Source organism: Balaenoptera musculus, chromosome 1 (assembly GCF_009873245.2).
Source record: "Balaenoptera musculus isolate JJ_BM4_2016_0621 chromosome 1, mBalMus1.pri.v3, whole genome shotgun sequence".
In the NCBI taxonomy this organism is placed as follows: Eukaryota; Metazoa; Chordata; class Mammalia; order Artiodactyla; family Balaenopteridae; genus Balaenoptera; species Balaenoptera musculus.
Window position 1 is genome coordinate 8,745,353 of NC_045785.1, and position 27,708 is coordinate 8,773,060.

A 27,708-nucleotide genomic window follows, 5' to 3' on the forward strand; every position below is an offset into this window, starting at 1 on the left:
ACCCACCCTCGGCACCCCCTCCCTCCTCTTCCGTCCCCTAACTCCACTCTCCTGTCCCTCTCCAGTTTTCACCTTTCTCTGTCTCGCATCTCTCCCAGGTCCTGTCTCTCAGTCTCTGTTTCCCTCCTTCTCCTTGCCCTCTCTTCTTCACTTTCTTTGGGCTGAGGGCAGCCCCCTCTCTTCCTGGACAGACAGTCTAATTGAAATGGAGCATTCTAGAGAATGTTAATAGGAAAGACAGCATTAATTAGCCAGCGCTGGCATAATTAGCTTCCCCTTCTCACTGCCTGGCCTCTAACTGGATAATGTGTCTCTCTCCGTCCAAACAGAGGGCAGGCAGGACAAGGGGACAGGCCATGCCCGGGGATGCCGGAAGGCCTCTTGCCTTTGGACCACCCTGCTGGAGTCCTCAGGCTGCCCTCTCCTGCCAGGCCCTCCTGCTGCTTGTGCCCACATCTTGGGGAGACAGATGCCCGGCCCCTGTCTGTGCCTAAAGGTTTGACGTCCCTGGAGCTGCATATTAAGTGGTCTGAGCCTGACAGACAGTGGCCACAGCTGCAGTGTCCCAAAGAGGGGGTGGGGAGCTATTGAGAGTTCTTGAGCAGAACTATGACAGGCATCTAGCCCTGGCAGAGCCGCATGGGCAATGGCTGAGCACATTACAGTCCTCAGAGAGGAGCAAAGAAATCTGTTCAAGTGACAGATAATATACTACACAGACTGAAAGTGCTTCCACCCTTGACACTCCCCGCAGTCGTGTGAGGCAGGAATGGCCACCTCTATTTTATAGATGAAGACTCTGAAGTTCAGGATGCAAACTAGGGTCTGACTCCGAAGACCATGTGCTCTTTCCCTTCTACCCTGATACTTTTGGATGCCTTTATAGTTGCTCGTTAAATAAAAGTGATTGCAGCAAAGTCACACCTCACATTGGCTTTGAGTTCTAAAATCAGAGGATGCAGCAAAAATTGGGAAATCACACATCGTCAAAATTCCGCTCGAATATCCCTTACACGGGGAGGAATATCTCTTCTGTTTGCAACTGGGCTGTGATTCTCCTCCTTCTGTGACCTTGAAAGCCCTGATCTAGCTGGGAGATGTGATGGGCAAATAACAGGATTTTTCTTTCTGTTTTGTACACATGTGGTTGAATTCAGTTAAGTGCCTGCTTGATGCAATTCCATTGCAGTATTTGTCTTGGTTATGAGTGGGCAGGGTTAACACTCAGGGTGGGCGACTGCAGCTACAGGGCACCATCCTCTCCTTCTCTGCAGCCTGCTGACCCTCTCCCTCTCCTGTAGGCTATGGACTCGGAGGATGACCCCTTGCTGCAGGATGTGTGGCTAGAAGAGGAGCAGGAAGAGGAGGAGGAAGCAACGGGTGAGGCCTTTAGGAGGGCCCAGAAGCCGGGGCCCCAAGCTGGGGCAGGGGGGCAGTGTTGCTGGCGGCACTGGACCTTGCCCTCCCGGCCCCCAGCGTCAGGCTTCTGGAATACACTGGGCTGGGCCTTCACCAATCCGTGCTGTGCGGGGCTGGTGCTCTTCCTCGGCTGCAGCATCCCCATGGCTCTTTCAGCCTTCATGTTCCTCTACTACCCGCCGCTGGACATTGACATCTCCTACAATGCCTTTGAGATCCGCAACCATGAGGCCTCCCAGCGTTTCGACGCCCTCGCGCTGGCGCTCAAATCCCAGTTTGGGTCCTGGGGGCGCAACCGGCGCGACCTGGCCGACTTCACTTCTGAGACGCTCCAACGCCTCATCACAGAGCAGTTGCAGCAGCTACATCTAGGCAATCGCTCGCGGCCGGCCGCCCGGGCCCAGTACCAGGTCCCTGCGGCGCTACAGCTTGGCCCAGGATTGTGGGACACCTCCACCGCTCAGAAGCCAGCAGCCAATCGGAGCGGGCGTCTTCGGCGAGAGACTCCACCCCTGGGGAGCCTGGCAGCCAACCAGAGTGAAGCTCAGGTGAACCAGGGGCTGGACAAGAATGGGCGGCGCCAACCCAGCGCCCCTCCCCCCACAGCGGCTGCAGCCAATCAGAGCCGTGCCCGCCGCGGCGCCTCGCGTTGGGACTACTCACACTCCTATGTGAGCGCCAACACCCAGACGCACGCGCACTGGCGCATCGAGCTCATTTTCCTGGCGCGTGGCGACGCAGAGCGCAACATTTTCACGAGTGAGCGGCTGGTCACAATCCACGAGATTGAGCGCAAGATCATGGACCACCCGGGCTTCCGGGAGTTCTGCTGGAAGCCCCATGAAGTGCTGAAAGACCTGCCGCTCGGCTCCTACTCTTACTGCTCCCCGCCCAGCTCGCTCATGACCTACTTCTTCCCCACTGAGAGGGGTGGCAAGATTTACTATGATGGCATGGGCCAGGATCTGGCCGACATCCGGGGTGAGCAGCCCTGGGTGTGGGTGGGGCGGGGCCTGTAGGGACCAGGTCTGAAGGAGGCTGGAGGCGGGGCTTGTAAGGGGTGGAGACTGAGGGTAGGTGGGGCTTGTAAGGGAAGGGGGTGGTTAATGAGGCTGGGAGCGGGGCTTGGAGGTTAAGGGAAGGTTTGATTCTTGACTCAGTACTTGACAGACTGGTCGGAGGATGGGGTCAGAATTGGCTGTGAGGTAGAGTCAGGCTGGAGCTGAGTGCTGGGCGGGCCTCGGGGCCATCATTGAGGAAGGGCAGGGAGCTGGGTTTGGGTGTAAGATGGGATCTGAGGGAGGCAAGGAAGGAGGTTTGTGTGCACACCTGGATTGAGGGAGACTGGGAGTTATGCTGTGGCCAGAGTTAGGCTTGGGGTGGGGCTTGGGCGTGAGGTTGGTTAGAGGGAAGGTGGGGTGTGGTTACAGAGAACTGGGCATCTGGAGAGAGGCTGGGGTTGAAGGAAGATCAAGGTGCATTAGTTTGAAGTACATTAGGGATGGGACTTGAGAAAGGATAGGGAGGGGCCAGAGGCTAGCTGTGGAGGCGGGGCTTGGGTTTGCCTTTTAAGGGGCACATGGGCGGGGTTCTAAGCAGATGGAGGCGGGATGAGAAGGAGTTACAGGACTGCAGAGACTGAGCCTTGGAATTAGGTGAGGTTCAAACTGAAATGAAGGTGTAAACTTAGTGGGAGCCGCCTGAGCATATCTGGGGGGCTGCTCCCCTTGGACAGCTGTGATTTCTCTAAACCATCCATTCTATTAGAGACAGTTGGAGGTAGCCCAAGCTGGGACAGTTTTCCATTTCCTTAGAAAGGGGGTGAGGTGTTGAGGAGGGCAGGATGACCCTGGTGGAGGGTTGTTGGGAACCGACCCACTGAGCTCCTTGGACCCCTTGACCTCTGTCCCTGCAGGCTCCCTAGAGCTGGCCATGACTCACCCGGAGTTCTACTGGTATGTGGACGAGGGCCTCTCTGCAGAAAACCTCAAGAGCTCCCTCCTGCGCAGCGAGATTCTCTTTGGAGCACCCCTGCCCAACTACTACTCGGTGGACGATCGCTGGGAGGAGCAACGGGCTAAGTTTCAGAGCTTTGTGGTCACCTACGTGGCCATGCTGGCCAAGCAGTCCACTAGGTAGGCAGTCCAGCTGCACCCAGTGTGTGCCTGGCCTGTCCTTGTTTGTACCAGGAAAGGGCTGTATTAGCGTAGGGAATTGGTTTCCAGGTGGTTCTTTTCTCATGAACCCCAGATCCCCTTACCTGCAAAGCTTTTCCCTAGGAGGTCTTTCTTTTCAGATCAGGGGCAGAGCCAGATACATCCTCATCAGCACTCTGACAGATGAAAAGACGCTTTTCCTGATCAGTGCTGATGGTTTAGTGAACATGACAGCTCTGGAGGAACTTCTGTCCTGGAGGTCTTTGGTATTGATTTTCTCCTGAGGTGGTGCTAGGAGGCTTTCTGGAAAGAGTATTGACCAGGGCATAAGGAGTTCCTCTCTGCTTCTACTATCCAGGGAGATAGTGGGCAAGTCACTTCACTTCTCTGGGCCTCTGATACTGGTAAAACGGGGATGATGACTCCTGCTACCCTTCTGCAGTCATTAGGAGGAGACGAACTAAGAGATGTGAAAGAGCTTTTGGGCAGTGGGTGCTTTGATCGTCCTCCAGCCCTTGGGATGTGTGTCTGAGAATACAGCTGGGCCTCTCCCCACCAGGAAAGAGCATTGTATAGTTCATCTGTCAGTCCTGCAGGGCAATAACTCCAGTGCCTCTTGGTCTTCTGCCCTGACAAGTCAGCCCCTGGCACAGGAGGAATGATTCTGACTGAAATACCCTCGTTCCTTTATTGAGCAACTACTGTAATAATCAGAGCTAACATTTATTGAGTGCTTACCCTGTGCCGCACACTGTTCTGAGCCCCTTATACACACCATCTAACTTAATTCTTACACCAACCCAGTGAGGGAGGTGCTGTTAAGATTATCTCCATCCTACAGTTGAGGAAACTGAGGCACAGTACAATTAAGGAAGCTGGCCAAAACTTTAAGCCTTGTAAGTGGTGGAATGGGATTAAAATCCAGGGTTTCTAATTCAGAGCCTTCGCCCTGTGTGTTTTTACAGCAGTTGCTTTGCTAAGAGTCTTCTCCCAGTCCTGCTTCATTGCCAGGCAAACCCCTGTTCATCCACTGAGATCCAGCCTGGACAACTTTTACTTGAGGCCTCATTAAATGACCACCCTACCTATTTCCACAGTCCCTTTCCTTCTCCATAGGGAGGCAGGAAAGAGCATACACAGGCTTTGGAGTCAGATGTATCTGGGGTCAGATCCCAGTTACTCCACCTAATTGTGGGAGATTCAGCGAGCTATTTCACCTCTGAGCCACAATTTCCTCAGCACTTGCCACTCTGTATTTTAGTTTTTTAATTCCTTGTCACTCAAAGTACAACTGTTGAATCAGCATCACCTGGGGACTTGTTAGAAATGCAGAATATCAAGGCCTTTCCCAGACCTACAGGCTTTGCAGGTGACTTGTTTGGATATTAAAGTCTGAGAAAGTTCTGGTTTAATTATTTCTCAGTAGAGTGTGAGTTTGTTGAGGACTGGGGTTGCTCCTGCTTCCTTTCTGTAGGCCTGGCCCCTAGCACAGTATCAGGAATATCTTACTAGGGATTTGTCTGGGGAATGAATGAATGGATAGATGGATGATGGATGGATGGATGGATGGATGGATGGATGGATGGATGGATTGGAGGTAACTCAGGGAAAAGTACTTGGCTGGGTTGGGAATCTGGGAGGGACTCGCTGTAGAAGGATCTTCAAGGTTTTAGATACCAACAATTACCTCTGCTTAATATGTTCAGCTGCTGAGACAAAACCCCTGTCCTGGGTAAAAAGAAAACTCTCCTCCCCTTACCATCTCCCCAGAGCTTCATAGGAGTGGTGACAACCAGGGCCCCTGTAGACTTGACTTTAGTGCCTTCTTTTGGATTAATAAAATCTTTTTTATCAGTCTATTGTTGGTTACCCAAGAGATGGCAACATGCACTTTGACTTATTACAAAGAATAATACAAATTATCACTTTTACTACTTCCCTGATAATACCAGAATCCTAGAACTCATTCATTGCATTTACACCCCTTCAGCCTTTTGCATTTTTGTTGCATGCATTTTAATTCTATATATACGTTAAACCTCATAAGACATTACATTATTATTTTTCTGAGTCAGAATCCATTTATATTTACTCACATATTTACATTTTCTGTTGCTCTTCATTACTTTCTACAATTTCATGTTTCCCTCTGGGATCATCTTCCTTGTATCTGAAGAACTCTCTTTAGTTTTTTGTTTTTTTTTTAGTGCAGGTTTGCTGGTGATAAATTCTCTATTTTGTTTGCCTAGAAGGCATCTTTATTTTACTTTAATATTTGAAGTGTATTTCTGCTGGTACAGAATTAGGAATTTGCAGTTATTTTCTTTTAATACTTTAAAGATGTCAATCCATTGGGTAATGACTGCCATCATTTTTTTGGGAAAAGTCAGCTGTAAATCTTTTTGTTGCCTCTTTGAATGATTGTCTTTTTATCTCTGGCTGCTTTTAAGATTTCTATTTGTTTTTGGTTTCAACAGTCTTACTATGATGTATGTCAGCATGGTTTTCTTTGTATTTGTTCTGCTTGAGGTGCACAGAGCTTCTTGAATCTGTGGGTTGATAACTTTCATCAGTTTTAGGAATTTCCTGGCTATTATGTCTTCAAATATTGCTTCTACTTCAGTCTCTGTCTCCTCTCCTTTAAGGATTCTAATTACACAAATGTTAGATATTTTCAGAGTCCCATGTGTTTTCTTTTTTTTAATGAATATGATAATAAGAGGTGGGAGCTGGAAAGGTAAGCTGAAGAGTCTGGGTAATTGGCATGCTGCTTTCTTTATTTTTTAATTTAATTTAAAAAATTTTAATACAATTTTTAAGGTTACACTCCATTTACAGTTATTGCAAAATATTGGCTATATTCCCCATGTTGTACAATACATCCCTGTAGCCTAACTTACACAAGTTCCATGTGTTTTCAATGCTCTTTTCCAGGCTTTTCTTTTCTTTCTTTTCTTTCCATGTTTTGGTTTAGATATTCCAATTCACTGATCCTGTCTTCTGTTGTATCTAATCTGCCATTTAATGTCTATTGAGATTTCAATGTTAATGTTATGTTTTTCTGTTGAGAATTTCCAATGATTCTTTATTATAGATCTAAATCTCTGGTGAAATTTTTCATCATTTAATTTATTTTGTCCATATTCTCCTCTGTGTTCTTAAGCATATTAAGTTATTAGGTTATTATGGATAACTTGTGGATTTGTTTCTGTGGTCTGTTCTTTCACTTGGTTTTTGGTCATGTGGTCCTGCCTGTGAGTATGCCTGGTAATTTTTACTGAGTGATGAACATTATATATAAAAACATTGAGGTCCAAATGATGTTATTTCTTCCAGAGAAAGTTTATCCTTCCCTCCACTAGGCAGATGGAGTTGTGACTGATCACCTTAAATAGTCAGCAGTTACACGAAGTCGAGGCAGGTTTGCAATACTGAAAATTCTCAGCCTACCTCTAGTTTGCCCTTGGTTCTCTAAGATGTTCAACTGAGAGCCCGGAGTATTCTGCAGAGCCCCTTCCCTGGGCAGGTTTCAGACCCTAATCTTTGTCTCTCAAAACTGCTAAAAATATCTCTACTCTGGTTTTTCAGAGCCTTTCTGCTTAGGTTTGTAGCCTCATACTCCACACGGCCCCAGTATTTGGCAGAAGTGCTGAGGAAGATACTGGCTTTATGCTATGCTGGTCTGCAAGTCTCTGCCCAAAGCTCTGCTAGTTTTTCTGACTCCCCGCCTAGATTTTTAGCCTCATGCCTGTGTTCAGAATCAGCAAATACCTCTAGGGTAAACACAGCTATAGAAGGGAAGCTTACCTTTTGTAGGTTCTTCACTTTCTGGAGTCTTAGCCCTCTAGTTCTCATTGCTTCAGGAAGTCTCTAATGTCATTAAACAGATGATTTCTCAATTTTATCTGATTTTTTAGTAGCTCTAGGCAAGAATATTGTTCTTGCATGAGCTATTCCTTTCTACTTGAGAGTAAAAGTTTGGGCCCATGTCTTTTTATACCCAGTAACTAAGACAGGACCTGGAACCTAGAAGGCATTCTATAAAAGCTATACAAATGAATGAATGAATAAACAATTGATTGAACTTTCAGTTTTCTACTCTAATGAAAGATCAATTAATCCATTTAGTTCAACAAAGTAGGTAATCCAAAGATCTTTTCTACTTGGTTTTTAAATGTCCTGTTTGGTTTTTTAAACAACTTTATTGAGGTATAATTGATATACAACCAATTGTATATCATATACAGTTGCATATACTTAAAGTTTACAATTTGATTAGTTTTGACCCATGTATACACCATGAAACCTTCACCACAATCAAGATAATGAAGAGACCCATCACCCCCAGAAGTTTATTTTTTTAATAAATTTATTTATTTATTTATTTTTGGCTGTGTTGGGTCTTCGTTTCTATGCGAGGGCTTTCTCTAGTTGTGGCAAGCGGGGGCCACTCTTCATCGCGGTGCGCGGGCCTCTCACTATCGCGGCCTCTCTTGTTGCAGAGCACAGGCTCCAGACGCGCAGGCTCAGTAGTTGTGGCTCACGGGCCCAGTTGCTCCGCGGCATGTGGGATCTTCCCAGACCAGGGCTCGAATCCGTGTCCCCTGCATTGGCAGGCAGATTCTCAACCACTGCACCACCAGGGAAGCCCACCCCCAGGAGTTTATTCATGTCCCCTTGATAATCACTTGATAATCACTGCCTCACCTTGCCTTCCCACTGCCACCCCAGGACCACTTTCTGTTTTTTATCACTGTATATTCATTTTCATTTTCTAGAGTTTTATATACATGACATCATATAGTATGCACAATTTTGATTGCTCTCTTTCACTCAGCCTAATTATTTTGAATTGTATCCATGTTGTTGCATGTGTAGATGGTTTATTCTTTTTAAATGCTGAGTAGTATCCATTGTGTGGAGATGCCACCTTTTGTTCATCCACTCACCTGTTTATGGGTATTTGGGTTGTTTCCAGGTTTGGCTATTGCAGATAGAGCTGCTGTGAACAAGCCTTTGTGTGAACAAGTGCTTTCATACGTCTTAGATAAATACCTAGGAGTGAAATGACTAGATCATATGGTAGGTGTGTGTTTAACTTTTTAAGAAACTGCCAAATTGTTTTCCAGATTGGTTGTACCATTTTGTATTCCCACCCAGTGTATAAGAATTCCAGTTCCTCCACAACCTCTCTAACACTTGGTATGGTCAGTGTAAAAAATTTTAGCCATTCTACTAGGTGTGTGGTGATATCTCATTGCAATTTGAATTTGAATTTCCCTAATTACCAGTGATGTTCACATGCTTATTTGACATCCATTTATCTTCATTGGTGGCTATTTAGATCTTTTGATCACTTTAAAACTGGTTTTACATTTAGATCTGTGATATTCCATTTTTAATTAATCTTTGTGTATGGTGCAAGGCATACACTATAAACACTTTGTATATATTGTAACGTGCCGATATTTATTTATTATTTTTATATGACTATCCAGTTGTTCCAGCATCATTTGTTGAAAAGATCATTCTTTCTTCACTGAATTGCCTTTGCATCTTGGACAAAAATCTTTTGTCCGTATATATGTGAGTTTGTTTCTGGATGCTCTGTTCTGTTCCATTGATCTATTTTTTATTTGCACACCAGTATTACACTGTCTTGATTATGGTAGCTTTATACCATGTCTTGTCCAAGTGTTAGCCTTCCAGCTTTGTTGTTCTTTTTCAAAGTTGTTTTAGTTATTCTAGGTCCTTTGCATTTCCCTATGAATTTTAGAATCAGCTTGTCCATTTCTCCAAATAAAAGTCTGCTGGGATCTTGATTATGATTGTGTCAAATACACAGATCAATTTGAGGGGAACTGACATCTTAACAATATTAGTCTTGTGACTAATGAATGTGGTGTATATGATGTCTTTTGTCAGATTTATCCCTATTTCATATTCTCATGCTATTGTAAATGGTATGTTTTAAAAAATTTCATTTGGCTATTGTTAGTTGCTAGTATATAGAAATATAATTGACTTTGGGTCCTGCAACCTTGCTAAGCTCCCTTATAAGTTCTAGAAGATTTTTGGTAGATTACATTTGATTTTCTACATAGTTAATTATGTCTTTTGCTAATAAAGACAGTTTTACTTCTTGCTTTCCAATTTGGATGCCTTTTATTTCTTTCTCTTGCCTGAATGCACTGGCTAGAACATCCAGTACAATGTTGAATAAGTGATGAGAATGGACAACCCTGTATTATCCCTGACCAAAGTATGTAGGTTTTTTGTAGATGTCCTTTATCAGGTTAAGGAAGTTCCCTTCTATTCCTAATTTGCTGGTGTCTTTTTTTTTTTAGTCAATAAGGAATATTCAGTTTTCTCAAATGTTTTTTCTGCATCTAGAGAGAGATCATACAGTATTTCTTTTTTCGTTTAATATGGTGAATTACATTGATTGAGTTTTTAATTTTAAACCATCCTTGCATTCTTAGGGTAAATCCCCCTTGGTCATGATATATCATCCTTTTTATATAGTGTTAGATTCTATTTGTATTCTTTGTTCATTGGTATATGTTCATGATGGATACTAGGCTATAGTTTTCTTGTAATATCTGTTTGATTTTGGTATCAAAATGTTTTACAGAATGAGGTGGAAAGTATTCTCCTCTCTTCAGTTGTCTGGAGAGTTTGTATAGAACTGGTATTATTCTTCCTTAAATGTTTGATAAAATTCACCAATGAAAATGTCTGGATCTGGAGTTTTCTTTATGGGAAGGTTTTAACTACAAATTCAATTCTTAAATATACATATAGGGCTATTAAAGTTATTTCTATGTTCTTGCACAAGCTTTGGTAGTATATTTCATGAAATTTGTCCATTTCATTTAAATTGTCAAATGAAATTGTCAAACTGTCAAATGACATTTCGTTAAAATGTCAAAGTGATTCATAATATTCCCTTATTATCTTTGAATATTTATAAAAACTGTAGTGATGTCCCTTCTTTCATGTGTGTTTTATCTCCTTTTTTCATGATTAGTCTGGCTAGAAGTTTATCAATCTTATTGATCTTCTCAAAGAACTAGCTTTTGGTTTCATTGATTTTTCTTTAGTATCTTTCTGTTTGTTTATTTATATATTTATATATTTATGCTCTGATCTTCATTATTTCCTTTCTTACACCTACTTTATATATAATTTTCTCTGGTTCTTTCTTGCAGTAGAAGCTGAGGTCATTGATTTGAAAGCTTTCTCCTTTTCTAATATAGGTGTTTATTGCTATAAAATTACCTTTGAGCATTGTTTTAGCTCATCTCACACATTTTGACATATGCTTTCATTTTCATTCAATTTTCCCTTTTGATCTCTTCTTTGACCCTTGTATTATTTAAAAATGTGTTTGTCTCCAAATATTTATGAATTTCCCAGATAGTGTTTTGTTGCTAATTTTGAATTTAATTCTATCATGGTCAGAGAACATGCTTTGTGTGACTTAAGTTATTCTAAATTTATTGAGTTTTGTTTTATGGTCCAGGGTATGGTCTGTCTTGCTAAATGTTCCCTATGCACTTGAAAAGAATATATATTTTGCTGTTGTTTGGTGGAGTATTCTATAAATGTCAATTAAGTCAAGTTGGTTGATTATGTTTTTCAAGTCTTCTATATCCTTACTGATCTTCTGTCTAATTGTTCTAGCAATCATTGAGAAAAGGGGTTTTGAAATGTTCAACTATCATTGCAGGTTTGTCTATTTCTTTTTTCATTTCTATCAGTTTTTGCTTCATGTATTTTAAAGCTCTGTTGTTAGGTCCAAAGCATGTAGTATTGTTGTATTCTTTTAACGAACTGAGCCCTGTATCATTTTTAAATTACTTTCTTTATCCTTAGTAATAGTCTTTGCTCTGAAATTGATTTCATTTGTTATTAATGTAACAACTCCAGCTTTCTTTTGATTCATGTCAGCATGGTATATTTTTTTCTGCACTTTTGTTTTTAACCTATTTGTGTCTATATTTAAAGTGAGTTTCTTGTAGGCAGCTGGGTCTTGATTTTTTAAAAATCTAATCTGACTGTCTCTGCCTTTTAATTGGGGTGTTTAGACCATTTACAGTTAATGCATTGTTAATATGGTTAGACTTAAGACTATTTTATTTTATTCTCTTTGTCCCATATATTCTTAGTTCCCTTTTTCCTCTCTTCTGCCTTCTTTTAGACTGAGAATTTTTTATTATTCCATTTTATTTCCTTTGTTGTTTTTTTAGCTATAAATATTTAGTTTAGTGGTTGCTTCAAGGTTTATAGTATACATCCTTAAATTATCAGTGTATCTTCAAATGATGTTAAACCACTTCATGTATAGTGTATACTATATATGAATAGTATACCACCATTTCCTTCTTCCTGGCCTTTATGCTATTGTTGTCATATATTTTATTTTCATATATGTTATAAACCCCATACCACATTATTATTATTTCTGTTTAAATGGTCAGTTATCTTTTTAAAAGATTTACATAAGAATAAGAAAATTTTGTACATTTTTTCATGTTGTTACCATTTCCAGTCCTTTTTATTCCTTTGTGTAGATGTATATTTCCATCTGTAATCATTTTCCTTCTGCCTGAAGGACTTCCTTTAACATCTCTTGTAGTGCAGGTGTACTGGAGATGAATTCTTTCAGATTTTTAAAAAATTTATTTATTTTTGTCTGCGTTGGGTCTTAGTTGCTGTGTGCGGGCTTTCTCTAGTTGTGGCAAGTGAGGGCTATTCTTCGTTGCGGTGCGCAGGCTTCTCATTGCGGTGGCTTCTCCTGTTGCAGAGCACAGGCTCTAGGTGTGCAGGCTTCAGTAGTTGTGGCATGCAGGCTCAGTAGTTGTGGCTCCCGAGCTCTAGAGTGCAGGCTCAGTAGTTGTGGCACACGGGCTTAGTTGCTCCACGGCATGTGGGATCTTCCCGGACCAGGGCTCGAACCCATGTCCCCTGCATCGGCAGGCGGATTCTTAACCACTGTGCCACCAGGGAAGCCCCCTTTCAGCTTTTGTATACTGAAAAAGTCTTTATTTTGCCTTTGTTTTTGAAATATATTTTTCAAAATATAGAATTCTGGGTATAGAATTCTGGGTTGACTTTTTCCCCAGTTGATAAAGGACCTTGCTCCATCGTCTTCTCACTTGCATTGTTTCTGAAGAGAAATCTGCTGTCATCCTTATTTTTGTTCCTCTGTGTGTAATGCATCTTTTTCCTCAGGCTGCTTTTAAGATTTTATCTTGGTCACTGATTTTGAGCAATTTGATTATGATGTGCATTGTTGTTGTTTTATTCATGGTTTGGGGGGGCTTGGGGTCCATTGCTTGAGCCTTTTGAATCAATGGGTTTATAGTTTTCGTCAAGTTTGGAAAACTTTCAGCCTCTTTTGAGAAGTCACTAACCCATATATTAGGCTGCAGTGAAGCCTGGAAACTCTCTCAAGCCAGTAAGTCAGGGTAAGCATAGGGTCCATTTTGTTTCTCACCTCTCAGAGATCACCATTCTTTGTTATCTCATGTCTCATGTATTTTCCTATTTTTTTCATTAGTTTCACTGGGAAGGTAAATCTAGATTTCATCTTGTTACTCCATCTTGGCCAGAAGCAGATCTCACTCCTGTTTGTATTTTAAAACTCAACTTGACTTGCTTGGTTAAGTTTTTCTTATTAAGAATAACTGCTGTTAAATGCACACTAGCGGTGTAAAACAGTATCTGGAAGCTGGTTTGAATTTAGAATTTTGCTGTGAATAATTGAGAATTGGAAGATGACAGAATTTGTCTATAATTGATTATTATTTGTGTAGAGCAGTGGTCTCAACCTCACTGATAATTCAGTCCCACCCCAGACATTCTGATTTCATTTGTCTAGAGTATGGCCTGGACATCAGGATTTTTGGAAGTCCCCCAGGTGATCATAATGTACAGCCAAGGTAAAGAGACACTGGTGAGGTGGATGGCTCCCAGTCCTCCTCTATCTCTGATCCACTCCGTCTTTCCTCTCTCTGTGTCCTCCCTTCTTCAGCAAAGTGCAGGTTCTGTATGGGGGGACGGACCTCTTTGATTATGAGGTTCGCAGAACCTTCAACAATGACATGCTCCTGGCCTTCATCAGCAGCAGCTGCATTGCCGCCCTCGTCTACATTCTCACCTCCTGCTCAGGTAGGGTTTCTTCAAAAGCCCCGCGTGGAGCCAGCCCCTTCTCTTCTTCCAGTGTGCTTCTCTCTGGACAAAGGCTTCCTGCTCAGGAATGCCAGAAATGGTCTTGAATCCACTGTGTCAGAACTGGTGGGGGGAGGGGTGCTCAGACATCACCTTCTAACCCCAGGCAGGTAGACTGAGGTTCAGAGGCAGGTTGGGCCATGCCCAAGGGCCCCCAGCCCCATGACCTCCCACAGTTGAACCTTTTTCCCTTTGACCATCTTTTTCTTGCTGATAAGTTTTGGGGAGTCTGGAGTATTGGACACCTTATGAATTATTCTGTAGCCTGTTCTGTAGTGCCAGTCAGCTGCCCTTTGTACCCCAGTTTACTTTTCCACCACCATCTCCCCATATACCCTAGCTGCTTCTTTCTGCATATACAGTAGGTACTCTCTGTTGCTCAAGTGAATGAGAGATTGGTCATACCTTCAAAAATGGAAAAGACATTCATTCATCCATGTAACAGATATTAATTGGGCACCAACTATGTGCCAGATGCTCTAAGGTGCCAGGGATCCAGACACATGGTGAACATCACAGACACACTTCCTACCCCCATGGAACCTCTAGTCTACTGGGGTGACAGATGTAAATATATAATAATTCCCTACTAGCACTTGAGACAAGTTCTGCAAAGATGAGGGCCCATAAACAACTTGACTTACTCAAAAATGGCTTCATTTGCCACTCAGTCCTCCTGCCCAGCCCCTTCTCTGGGTGCAAAAAACTGTGCTGGGCTCAGATGGGGTGGTGGAGGTACTCCCTGGGGGTGGGGGGGTGTGAGGCAGGACCCAGCAGGGGCCAAGGACACCGAAGAGGTGTGTTCCTCTGGTCCCCCAATTCTATCTGTCCCCTGTGCCTCTTTCCCTGCCCAGTGTTCCTGTCCTTCTTCGGAATTGCCAGCATCGGCCTCAGCTGCCTGGTGGCACTCTTCCTGTACCATGTGGTCTTTGGTATCCAGTACTTGGGCATCCTCAATGGGGTGGCTGCCTTTGTGATAGTGGGCATTGGTGAGTTGCCTCTGTTGCCATGGTAATGGGCCTTGGGAACTTGGGAACTCTGTCCCCAGAAGGGCCTTCTTCCAGGAGGCAAAGCCTGGCTTCCATGGGGGCTCCAAAAAGTCCCCTTTCAGACCTCGGAGGCTTGGAATTGGGGTGGTGGGTGGGTAGAATATGAGTGGTGGGTGATCCTTGGCATATGATGGGTGGAGCCCCCAAGGGGTGGAAGGAATGGGTAGCTATTCTGGGTGGAGGTTAAGAATGGTGGGAAAGGTGAGAAGGGGGCTAAGATTTGGAGGAAAGGGCCTGGTTCTGGTGGCGGCGGGGGTGGGGAGCAAGGAGCATGGAGGGTGGGGCTTGGGTTCCTGGCCCAGGTTGGGTCTGACCATGGACACAGCAGAGTGATCCTGAGCCCTGCTGGCCCGGGACTCCCTCCTATAGGCGTGGACGACGTCTTTGTGTTCATCAACACCTACCGCCAGGCCACCCACCTGGAAGACCCGCAGCTGCGGATGGTCCATACCATCCAGACGGCGGGCAAGGCCACCTTCTTCACCTCCCTGACCACGGCTGCCGCCTACGCAGCTAACGTCTTCTCCCAGGTGGGAGCCCGCCCTCCCCCCCGACCTGACCTCCCCATCCCTCCCGTGCACACCTGGCCCCCGGTCTCTGCTCTTCCTACCCGCCCCTTCTCTTGGGGCCACACAGCCTCTGCCTCAAGGTTCCTGACATGTCCCTAGAGTCCACTTTTTTCTCATTTTTAAAAAAATTTTTAATGGAGTATAGTTGATTTACAGTGTTGTGTTAGTTGCTGCTGTACAGCAAAGTGAATCAGTTATACATTTACATATATCCACTCTTTTTTAGATTCTTTTCCCATATAGGCCATTACAGAGTATTCAGTAGAGTTCCCTGTGCTATACAGTAGGTCCTTATTAGTTATCTATTTTATATGTAGTAGTGTGTATATGTCAATCCCAATCTCCCAATTTACCCCTCCCCCGCTTAGAGTCCATTTTTGCTACTAATCATCATTACCAGAACTTAACAAATGGGAGAATTAAAATAATACAAATAGTGTTTCTTATTGATGCTTGTTAATGATAATCCAACCTCTGTCCTGAAGGGCGTTTGGCAGTTTCCAAAGGTCCCCCAGCTGGTAAGTGGTGAGCCTGCCTGGTCTCCTGACCGGGGTCCAGGGCCCTCTCCACCCACTGGCTTCACACCACGTGGTCATTCCTCACACTCACTTTTCTCTTGCTGGCCCCACACTCCTTCACGTCTGAGTTGGGCTCAGGAGAAGGCTCTTAGACCAGGTCCTTGGTGTCAACAGAGCCTATAGGACAGTGAGCCTGCCTGAATCTGAGAGGTTTTATGACCTGGCCTGAGGATCCCGTCTAGAAACCACTAGGTGCTTTGGGATTCTCCAGGCCTTCCTCGAGAACCACGTCCAGAAAACAGGCAGAGCTGGGTTCACATCCCACCTCTGCCATTTTCTGGCTGTGTGACCTTCGGCAGGTTGTTTAACGTCTCTGAGCCTCGCTTTCCTCATGTGTGGATCATCAGGGACTGACATGAGATGACTGTGAAAGTGTTTCACAAACAGTGAAGGCCTGTCTGCTTGTTGGCTACGGTTTCCTTCTGGCTGCCACACCCTGTGCAGGGAGCACACCCAGCCTCCCTACTCCCATCACAGCAGCTTTCCCTCCCTTCCCCCTCGCTGACACGTGGCCTGCTCCTACAGGGCGTGTCTTCCTCTGTCCTTCACATAATGACAGTTATGGAGCGCTTGCTCTGTGCTGAGCGCTGTTCGGGGCAGAGGGCTGCAGCGTGGACCAGAGGTGGGACTCTTCTTCCCCTGCCCCGCCCCTGGCACCAGCCCGGCCCTCTGACGTCCTCCTAGGCCAGTGCCTCTGTTCCAGCAGCCCCGGCCTCCTCATCCTGCCTCCGTCTGAGGGTGGTCGGGAGTCCTGAGTGCCTCGCTGCAGAGTCCCCAGGCTCCCTGGGCTCCAGGCCTGATAGTCCCACATCCCCCCTCTACTTCCCCATTGCCAGATCCCGGCCGTCCACGACTTCGGCCTGTTCATGTCTCTCATCGTGTCCTGCTGCTGGCTGGCTGTGCTCTTCACCATGCCTGCTGCCCTGGGCATCTGGAGCCTTTATATGGCACCGCTGGAGAGTGCCTGCCAGACCAGGTGAGCCAGGCAGGGGGTCGCGTCCTCCTCTCACAGCATATCCATAGCAGGCCCTTGGGGGGCCATTCAGCACACCCTCCTATCTCCCAAGAGCCTCGTGATTCGCCACTGAGCACCTTCTGTATGCCCAGTCCTATGCTGGGCACTACTGGGGGAGCAGAGGAAGAAGAGAATCCTGTCCAGGAGTTACATCTGATCACCTACTATGTGCCAGGAAGTGGGCAATGAGCTTTTGTACGAGATCTTACTGCCACCCTCCCCAAGGACCCTGGCAGCTGGGTCCTCTTATTTCACCCATTTTATAGACAAGGAAACAGAGGCTTGGAGCAGTTGGGCAACTTTCTCAAGGTTACCCATTTAATAGGCAGTGGGGCTGAGATTTAGACCACATAATCTGACTGGATCCCATGCTCTTAGCCACCACGTTAAATGTCCTCAAGTTTCTCATCTTGGGGGAGGAACAATATTTAGGTGCAGTGAGTGGTGTGCAGAGTTGAATGGATCGGCCCAGAGCCACTGCTGAAGGTCTAGAGGTTGGGGTCTCGTGGGCCAGGTGGTCAGTGGCGGGGGGGGCGGCGGAGACAGTGAGCAAATGGAATCCAGCCTGGGTGTCTGCCTGGGTTGGGAGTCCTGAGGAATGATGGAGGGTCTGGGCTTGGGGCAGGGCATGCAAGGGCAGGACTGTCAGGGGTCCATGACAGTGTCCACCTGACCATGGTGAGCCCAGGAGGGGCAGACTCAGGCCCGGGACGCACTCCTCAGCTCTCCCACACACACCCCCTGCTTCAGGGCCGCCATGTATGGTGGTACGGGTTGGGCACTGGACAAGGGCACTCTGGCTGAGGCACAGCGGTCTGCACTATAGACGTTCAGATTTGACTATTTCTCTGACAGTTTTGTGACATAGAAGCAAAGTGTCTTGGGTGAAGGGCTCCTTGTTTCTAATCTCTACAGAGACACCAACTAAGCCTGCCCTGTCCCGCCCCCCAGTCTGGGGCAGTGGACGCAGCAGTCTTCCCAGTCCTGGGCTCCAGCCTCAGCCTCTTTGCCTGGCGGCTGCGGACCCTTAGATATGTTACCTAACCTCTCTGCATCTCAGCTTCCTGTTCTATAAAATGGGTACACGTAACCCCGTGAGGATTGATGAGAGAATCTCGCTCACTGCCTGGCACGTAGTATTCCTGGCACATTGACCGTGTGCATTGTTCTCGTCCCCAGTCCCTAGGGTGAGCCTTGTCTCCCTCGCATTCACTCCAGCCGAGGCCTCAGCCACGTCCTCAGCCCAGCCCCGCTTCCCCGTCCTCCTGGTGTCAGGGCCCTGGGCGCACGATGCGGGAGCCATGATTCCCCTGCATTGGTCACCTTGATGCTTGGGCAGCAGCGAGTCATCATCCCCTCTCCCTGGGTGATGGCTGTTGTCACCATTTGTGTCCCCAGAGGAAGAGTGGCACCCAAGGGCCCCAGAGGAGATGGCGCTGGAGAGAACTCAGGTGCAGGCTCCTGGAGACCTGTGATGCGTGTCCTGTGTGAGCTGTCGGCAGCAGTGTGATACCTGGGTTCACATGTAGCCGGGACCTTCCCCCCGTTCCCTGGACACCCAGGGCTCACCCCCTCCTCCCACTGTCTCCACAGCTGCCACCAGAAGTGCGGCTGCAAGAGCTCCCTGCACTTCCCTGGGGACGTGTTTGCTGCTGCCGAGCAGGCTGGGGGCAGCCCTGCTCAGGGCCCCATGCCCTACCTGGACGATGACATCCCCTTGCTCAATGTGGAGGAGGAGCCAGGTGAGAGCTGGTGCAGGCCTGTCCCGCTGAGCCTGCCAGGACCCAGGGGCTGCCTCGGCCAGGGGAAGTAGCCCTTGGCGAGCTGGTGTGAGGACAGGCCGGTCCTGAGGAGGGGGGCAGGACGAGATCCCCATCGAGCGTTTGGGCTTCCCTGGAGAGGGCAGGGACCAGGGTGGGCTCTGGCCCGCTTCTGGGCCAGCCCTCTGACAGGCCGCTGCTCTGCCCCGGCAGTGTCGCTGGAGCTGGGAGACGCGTCCCTGGTGTCTGTGCCCCCCAAGGGCCTGCAGCCAGCCCCCGACGGGGGCAGCCGGGGGCAGCTCATCGCCCAGCTGCAGGAGCTGCTGCACCACTGGGTCCTGTGGTCGGCCGTCAAGAGCCGTTGGGTGATTGTGGGTAAGTGGGCTCTCCACTCTCCTTCCCCCCATCTTGCAGCTTCTCCCAGTGCCTAAGGCGTGGGGGACAGACCCCACCCCATGCAAAGAATGTGCAGGCATTGGGAGCCTGCCCCAGTTCCCCAAATGAGCTAGAGGTCAGAAACCTGGGCTGGTGTCCCTCGCTCTCTCGGAGCTTTACCCCCTTCCTGCGTAGAATAAAGCTGGTTCTGCGATAGCTGTTGCTTATTGAGCACCTACTACGTGCCAGTCATGACGCTGGGCAGCAGAGCAGAGCGCCCAGTGCTTGGGCTCTGGATTTAGACCAGCCTGGCTAAGTTGGAATCCTAATTCTACCGTGTTCTAGCAGCGTCACCTTGACTGTGCCAGTTAGTCTGAGCCTCTGTTTCCTGTCCTATAAGTGAGGGTAAGAATAGCATCTATCTACTAAGGCAGTTATGAGGAAAGCCACAGTGTGTGTAAAGAACTTAGCCCAGTGCAAGGCATGTAGTAAGTGCTCAATGAAAGTTAAGTGCTCCTATTATTATTATTATCATTATTATCATCATTGACTGTATTTAGGTCTGTGTAAGATCAAGTGGATACGCTGGCTCTTTATAAACTGTTAAGGGCTCTAAGATGGGGGCTGGTTCTTGTCCAGGAATGTGAGCTTATAGCTTATAGTCTGACCACCAGTGACACATGTGACAACCGGCCCCTACCTCCAAGGGACGGACCCCTAGCAGCCTCACCAACAGGCTGGCACGCTGGGCCTTTGCCTGCTCCCTTGGGATACCTGCCCCCCTTTCCCCCTCCCATCCCCACAGAGGGAGCAGCTCTTTCCCAGGGCTCTGGAAGCCCCGGCTGTGCATGCCCCCACCCCCGGCCCCAGCCCTGCCTAGTGCAGCATCCTTTCCTCGCAGGCCTCTTTGTCTCCATCCTCATCCTGTCCCTGGTGTTCGCCAGCCGGCTCCGCCCCGCCAGCCGGGCCCCGCTGCTCTTCCGGCCGGATACCAACATCCAGGTGCTGCTGGACCTCAAGTACAACTTGAGCGCCGAGGGCATCTCCTGCATCACCTGTTCAGGTGAGGGTTTCCTGCCAGGGTGTCCCCTGTGGGCCCCTGCCCCTTTTGGAGTCCACGTCTCCAAGACGAGAGATGTGAGATCCAGGCTCCCCATCACAGTATGACCTTAGGCAAATCACTCCACCTCTAAGCCTCAGTGTTTTCACGTTTCATTAAACGAATACTTACTGGGTGCCAGCTGTGCTGGTGCTGGGGAGACCGCAGTGGGCAGGACAGGCTTCTCGAGCTCAGGGAGTCCATTCCACTGCTGGGGCAGGCCATATAATAGTAGATCTGAGCTGTGGTGGACTAAAAGGAGGGCGACTGGGGAGCTCAGCATCGTGGAAGCCTTCTTCCTGGAGGAGGGAATGTCTAAGGCAAGACTTAGCCTGCCTGGGTGGTGGGGGGAGGGAGGGAAGGAGTTGGCCAGGCTGGGAGAGGAGAGGAGGGAAGCGGTGTAGGCAGAGGGGAGCACCAGAGTGGGGAAGACCAGGGCCAAGTCTGATGGAGGTAGTTGCAGGAGCTAAGGCTAGCCAGATGGGCTGGGCCAGGGCCTGCTGGGGTACAGTGAGGAGTCTGGATTGTATTGTAATCGGCACTGGAAGCTAGTGGAGGGCTTTAAGCAGAGAAGCTGCTGTGTGGTCGGAGGGCCAGCGTGGAGCGTGGCTGGGAGCCCAGGCGGGAGTCTCGTGCAGTCATCTAGACAAGAGATGGTGGGGGCCGGAGCCGGTGTGGCCGATGGTGACAGTGAAGACAAGAGGTTCTTAGGAGGTGAAACCCACAGGACTTGGTGATGGAGCGTGTGCCGGGGATGAGCTAAGAGGTGAGATAAAGACGTCTGCTTGCCTTAGAGTTAGTCTGATCCAGGCCCTCGTCTTACAGAGGGGAGCCTGAGGTTGGAGTTGGGGCGGGGGAAGTCGACCCAAGGTCATACAGCTTTGCCGGGTGGTTAGAAACCGAATGAGAAGACGCTTGGGTGAGTGCTTCCGGCTCCTGGGGGACGACCCGCTGACTGCTGTAATTGCCTTCATGTAATTACGGTGGTGTTCAGATTAACCTGGCCTTCCCCTCGGTAAATGGCGTTAGCCAAGTGCATGATAATCGGCTGCAGCTCAGAGAGGTGCCCGAGGAGCCCCTCCTAAACTGGCCGTGTCCCTGCTCCTCTCCCACCTGCCTGGGCATCGAATTTCGCTCCAATGTCACTGCCGCTGCAAGGCCTCCCACCATCCCTCAGGGCCTGTCTGCTCCCACTTCACAGATGGGCAAACCCTGGGATGATCCCGAAGTTCCTGCAAACATCTGGAGAAGGGCCAGGACCCCAGCCAGAGTCCAGCCCCAGCCCCTTGTATCTCTTAGCCTCTGAACTGCCTCTTAAAGGGGCCCTTCAGGCTGTAGCAAAAAGATTTTCGGCTTTAGGGGCAGACAAGACCCATCCTGATGGGGCTCTGCCTCTCACTTCCCCTGAAGGTCATGTAACCTCCCTGAACCTCTGCTTGCTTCTAGGTCAAATGGGATTAATGATCACGACCTCCTAGCATTATCGTATTAGTTTTTTGAAGGTGTAAAATTTCTCTCATTAAAAAAGAAAAACAAACAAACAACTCATCTGCAACGCTTGGGGCAAAACAGGAGGTCTCCCCTGTCTCTGCTAGTTGATAACATGCCGTTTCTAATTATTCCTATTTATCAAACGTTCATCACGAGCCAGACACGTTGCCAAGCGCGTGAGATGCAGCACCCCCTGTTGTCCCTCAGCCACCCCCTGGAGGTACCCTCTGGGTGTCGTCCCGTTTGACAGAGGAGGGAAGTGAGGCGCGGTGAGCATGAGTAGGGTAAGCTGCCCAGTGTCTTTCTCTGGATGGGACTGGCGGCTTCCTTCCCTTTGCCTTGAGATTCTTGTAAAGTCAGCATTTGGCCTCTCTTCAGTTCCATCTAGTTTCTTTCAGACCCCTGATACCACCCCCTTCCCAAGCTGAGGGCCCTGGGGCCCATGTCCCTCAGGTCGTCTCTGTCCCAGCCTTGGCCGGGCCCAGCCAGGGAGGCCCTGCTGCCTGACACGGTGCGGGGGGGCGGGGGTAGGTCTGTTCCAGGAGAAGCCCCACAGCCTGCAGAACAACATCCGGACGTCCCTGGAGAAGAAGAAGCGGGGCTCAGGGGTGTCCTGGGCCGGCCGGCCTGAGGCCACCCTGCAGGGTCAGTGGGGAGTGTGCACTGGCTGGGTGGGGCAGTGGGAGGTCCTGGTACAAGGGTGCACGGGCCCTGTGGGGAGAGCACATTAAATCCATGCTTTGATTCTCCTTCGGGAACAAAAGCCTGTGTTCTTGGGTCACCGTGGAAGGGTCGGTGCGGGGGTGAACCTGAGGCCCTTGCCCGTCGTCCCACCAGCTCTCTTCAGCCAGAACAGGGCGATCCCTTCCTGCTACCACCCCAGCCTGGCTTGTGGTGCACGGTGAACCTGCCTTGTGTGCCAAATCCATCCTGAGTGTCTGGGGGAGGGCTGGGGCGTCCTGAACGCTGGAGGCTGGCTTATCCCTGCTGGGGTCTCCATCAGATGTGGGATGCCGGGATGCGTGTGGGAATTAACCCCCGACATGGGGCAGTTGTGTGTGTTCTTGTCACCACACGGCCATCGTCACCCCTCTGTGCCCACCATCTTCATCAGCAACACACCTCCACCGTTCACACCATGCCTGGGGCATCGTTGTTGGTGTCACTTCCACTACCCTAGTCCCTACTGGCACATCACACCATGGCTCCCACCATCACTGTCATTCCCTCTACCCGTGCCGCCACCCCATCAAGTGTCCACCACCACCTCCCCCTCCATCTATACCACCACCCCATCCAGTGTCCACCACCACCTCCCCCTCCATCTATACCTCCACCCCATCCAATGTCCACCACCAACAACCAGTCCCCCATCATTGCCATGGGCTCGGTCCAGTAGAGAGGAACAGAGCCACCATTCAGAGAGGACCCCAAGGTCAGGCTCAGCTCCTCAGTCAACAGAGCAGAGGCTGGGCTGTTGCAGGGTTAGGGGAAGCCAGTCGAGGTGATTGTCCCTCCTCCTCCACCCCTCGTTTGTCCCTAGACTCCCCAGGCACCGTGTACGTCTCCAAGGTGAAGAGCAAAGGCCACCCGGCTGTCTACAGGTTCTCCCTCAACGCCAGCCTGCCTGGCCCTTGGCAGACCGTGTCCTCTGGGGACGGGGAGGTGCCCTCCTTCCAGGTGAGCCTGGCTGTCGTTAAGGGAGCTGCCACTACCAGGGGAGGGGGCCCTCAATGCCACACTGGTGGGCACTGGCCACATGGGGGTGGGGGCAGGGCCTGCGAGGATGGAGCTGCTCCAGGCAGGTGAGGACCCTCTCCCACCGTCAGCCAGGCCTGCGGCAGGGACCTGCAGAGTGGTGAGAGCACGGGCTGCCGAGTCAGCCAGGCCTGGGTTCGAGTCCTGGCTCTGCCATTTATAACCTGTATGTCTTTGGGAAGATTATGTAATCTCTCTGAGCCTCAGTCTCCTCATCTGTGATACGAGGACATGAAAGGCACCAGCCAGGGATGTTGGAGGTACATGAGGCAAGGCCTGTGCGTTCTGTAACATCTGGAACGTAGTAGGTGCCCAGTAAAATGGGAGCTGTTAGTTAGATTGTTGTTCTCAGCCGTCTGTTCTAGCGCCCCAGAAAAGGGGCTCCCAGGGCCAACCCAGGCCTCTGATTTTTCCCTCTCAGGAATCATTTGTGTTTCTTTAACATGTTACACCTCCAGGGTGACAGTTACACACGTCAACTCATTTGTTCAGGGTTTATATTTCCATTCGAAAGATGGGGTGTGTGAGGCGTTCCCTGGCTCTGACCTTTGCACTGCGGTTCTCACTGCCTGGAGGGCTTTCCTTCCAGCTTCATGCGTGGCTGGCTCCCCGTTCAGATCTCAGCCTAAATGTCACCTCCTCCTAGGACCCTATCCTGGCCATCCTTATCAGTTTGGCCTCCTCTTCCACTGCCCCATTCGTCCTGTGCCTTATCGTCCTAATATTTAATTCAAAGCCCTTAAAAGAATCTGAGGCCATCGTAATTGGCAGCTCCAGGAAGGAGGGCAGGGACCAAGCCCGTCTGGCTCGCAGCCGTATCCTCAGAGCCCAGCTCAGGGCCTGGCTTGGAGTAAATCCTCAATTGAAGGAAGGACTGAGGCTCAGAGAGGTAGGGAAGGATTTGCTCCGTCCTTAAACTTGAACCCAGGCCTCCTGCGCCTCTGCCCAGGGCTCTACCCCCTGACTCTGGGGGCTGGAATGGGGGCGGGGGGCGGGGAGCACTCCAAGGAGGGAGGGGACCGAGCCTGAGGCTGGGCCCAGGCCAAGGCAGCCTCCCAGAGTCACCTGTCTTGTCTCTGTCAATCCACTGCTTAGGTGTATAGAGCGCCTTTTGGTAACTTCACCAAGAAGCTGACCGCTTGTATGTCTACAGTAGGGCTGCTCCAGGCGGCGAGCCCCTCCGGCAAGTGGATGGTGACGACCTTGGCCTGCGACACCAAGCGGGGCTGGAAGTTTGACTTCAGCTTCTACGTGGCCGCCAAGGAGCAGCAGCACACCCGGTAACAGAGCCTTGCAGATAAGTCGGTTCCCGCCGGCCCGGCCCGCTTGTTTGCCCCGCTCGCGACACCTTGAAGAAACCCCTGTCCATTTCTGCCCATCTGTTCAGATGTTTCTCGCCCGGGACTGGGGAGTGGGGGACACCAAGACGCCAGGCCCGCAGTTCGCTCCCCGATCTGCTGCCTTCCCTCTGGATGGCTCCCGCGGGAGGCACAGCGGCCGTCTGGCCCCTCAGCACGCCAAGCAGTTCCCAGCTCAGAGCTTTTGCATTTGCTGTTCCCTGGGCCTAGGATGCTTTTCCCTAGCTCCTCCTGGGATTGACTTGTTCTCAAGATTCAGGTCCTTACCCAGATGCTTACCCAGCCCCAACAAGGTTTCCCTGACCAGACCGCCCTCCCCGGCGAAAATAGCCACACCCGCCTCCCCCCGTACATCACCCGCTGCTCTCTTTCTGGCGTCTACCACCACCTGGAATCATACTGACCTGCGGGTTGATTACCTGTCCTTGCTCAGGAGCACGCAGGCATCCTGCCGTGATTAGCTTCCTGTTCTGTGCTGTATCCGCTCACCTAGTGCTGTGTAGCGGGTGCTCAGGAAGCACTTGCTGAGCGAATGAATGAATGCATGAGTACACTCTGCATTCCTCTCCAAGGCACTATCCACACTCTCAATACCTACAGTTAATTCAGAAAAATATGATTTAACGTTCCCCCTCCCTCAGACTGTAAGGTGATGGGAGAGAGCCCGCGTCTGTTGTCTTTACCTACTGTATACGCACGCCCTACCTAGCGCCTGGCATGAAGTAAGTGCCCATGAACACCTAATGATCAACTGCCCTCTGTGCCTCGGGGCTCCCCGAGCCAGCTGGGGCCATCTTTTCCCAGGTTCCCCCCGTCACGTTCTGACCATTGAGGCTGTGTCAGCCGAGGGCCTTTCTCTCATCCATTCATTCATTTAACATTGAGCCCCGACTGTGAGCGGGCACGGCGCTAGTGCTGGGGATGGGAAACAAGACAGATGTGACTCCTGCCCTCGGGCTCACTAGCGGGAGACAGCAGCTAACAAGTCAAGCACAGAGTCATTACAGATTACAATACGTGCTCTGCAAGGAAGAGCCCGCTGCTGCTGTAGTCCAGAGAACAGCAGCGCGGGGCCTGCACTGGTGACACCGGGTCTCTGACAGGGCCTGGCCTCAGGACATTGAGCACCCACATGAGGCTGATGCTTGGGGCAGGGGGATGACCAAGATGGGCTCACTGGGCCCTTCTGGCCTGGCACACCTCGGCTTGGGGGATGAGGGGGGGTGTCCCTCTGCCTCCCCTCCAGGGTCGGGCTCACGCTGCACATATACAGTAGCCACTGGGGTCAGGCTGCCTGGCTGAGCTTAGAACATTCTAGAAAGAGCCTTGAGCTACATCAAGTCCAGCGGTGAATAAGCTAACCGTGGAATCCTTTCTTCAAACAGAATCTTGAGGCTCTGTCACCGTTCAGGTTAAAGTGGGGCAGGGGGCTTCTGAGCACCGACCCCCAAGGCTAGCCCTGGGGCCCCTCAAGGACCGTTTGGAAGCTGCTGGTCTCTTCCACCCCTCCCGCCACAGGCGAGGAGACACATGCAGGGAGGGGAAGTGCCTTGGGCAGGACCACAGGGTGGGCCTTGGCAGGGGCGAGACTAAGAACAGGTGTCCAAACCCCGGCCCTGAACCTAAGATTGAATCCCTGTGCTGGGAGAGCCCGAGTCCGTGCCCTGCGCTCTTCCAGCCCCAGCACTCGGCCGCCTGTGACTCTCCCCCGCCACTGCTCCTGGCCCTCCTGGCCTCAGTCCTGGCCTCGCCTCCTTTGCCTCCACAGGAAGCTGTACTTTGCGCAGTCCCACAAGCCCCCTTTCCACGGGCGTGTGTGTGCGGCCCCTCCTGGCTGCCTGCTCGGCCCCAGCCCCGATGGGCCGACCAGAGGCTTCTTCTACGTGCCCAGCGAGAAAGGTACACGCGGGGAGGCCGCGGCGGGGCCTTGGGAGGCTGGGCCCCGCCTTCCCCTCCAGCTGTGGCTCCCTCTGCAGCGCCCAAGGCCCGCCCCTCTGCCACCTCCGGCTTCAACCCCTGCGTGAACACGGGCTGCGGGAAGCCGGCAGTGCGGCCGCTCGTGGACACGGGGGCCATGGTCTTCGTGGTCTTTGGCATCGTTGGCATCAATCGCACGCGGCAGGTGGACAACCATGTCATCGGAGACCCGGTACGCGTGCCCACGTTGGGCAGATGCCAGAGGGCCCGGCTACACCAGGCTTGCGAACTAGCGCCAGCCCAGGGGCCGCCGGCGCGGCTCTGCACACTCCCCCTCGGCTCCTTGGCTGCTCACCCGGCCCACAGGCTCCGCTACGTGGCACCATTTCTCTTGAGGACTGAGCAGCGCTGAGCTCTTAGAATCGCCCAGGAATCTGGGTACAGTGGGGCCTGAGCCAGCTGCCCCGCATCATTAGGGGTGGAACGGAGGTGAGGGCAGTACAGGTGTGCAAAGCCTCCCTGCCCGCCTCCTCCTGCACGGGGCCCTCCCTGTGCCCACCGCCCTCGCTGCGTGCCTCGGCCATGGTGCCCTCCCTCGGGGTGGTCTCCCCACCTTGTACATGTTTGTGCCAGGGCTGGGCTCTTGGGTGTTGGAGGGGAGCGGAGCTGACACGGAGCTGTGACGAGGTCTGTGCCTGGCACTGGGTGGGTACTGAGACACGGTGGGAAGGACTGTGGACGTCGGTACCCTTGGTCATGACCCCTGCCTTGGGAAGTCAGCCTGGCTGGGTGTACAGGGTTTCAGACAGAAAGTAATTCGGGAGCCAGGTGGGGTCAGAGGAGATCTGTCCGGTCTGGACCGGGAGTCCGCAGGTGTTTGGAGGAGGGGTGGGAGGCAGGGAGGAGAGGAGGCCGACGCTGGAGGACA

At 50.3% G+C, this 27,708-nt stretch overlaps 1 protein-coding gene across 1 annotated transcript in view; it reads left to right on the forward strand.

Annotated features, from left to right (window-relative positions):
• DISP3 (dispatched RND transporter family member 3) overlaps positions 1–27,708 on the forward strand; it is a 52,619-nt gene that overhangs the window by 18,375 nt on the left and 6,536 nt on the right. The window contains exons 2-15 of the mRNA XM_036867588.1: positions 1,302–2,400; positions 3,335–3,554; positions 13,615–13,751; positions 14,666–14,800; positions 15,230–15,390; positions 16,844–16,983; positions 18,616–18,764; positions 18,996–19,157; positions 20,059–20,220; positions 22,279–22,392; positions 23,291–23,427; positions 24,601–24,785; positions 26,632–26,762; positions 26,840–27,012. Coding sequence (XP_036723483.1) covers positions 1,305–2,400; positions 3,335–3,554; positions 13,615–13,751; positions 14,666–14,800; positions 15,230–15,390; positions 16,844–16,983; positions 18,616–18,764; positions 18,996–19,157; positions 20,059–20,220; positions 22,279–22,392; positions 23,291–23,427; positions 24,601–24,785; positions 26,632–26,762; positions 26,840–27,012 — 3,102 coding nt within the window. The 5' untranslated portion in view covers positions 1,302–1,304. The remainder of the gene's footprint in view (positions 1–1,301; positions 2,401–3,334; positions 3,555–13,614; positions 13,752–14,665; positions 14,801–15,229; positions 15,391–16,843; positions 16,984–18,615; positions 18,765–18,995; positions 19,158–20,058; positions 20,221–22,278; positions 22,393–23,290; positions 23,428–24,600; positions 24,786–26,631; positions 26,763–26,839; positions 27,013–27,708) is intronic.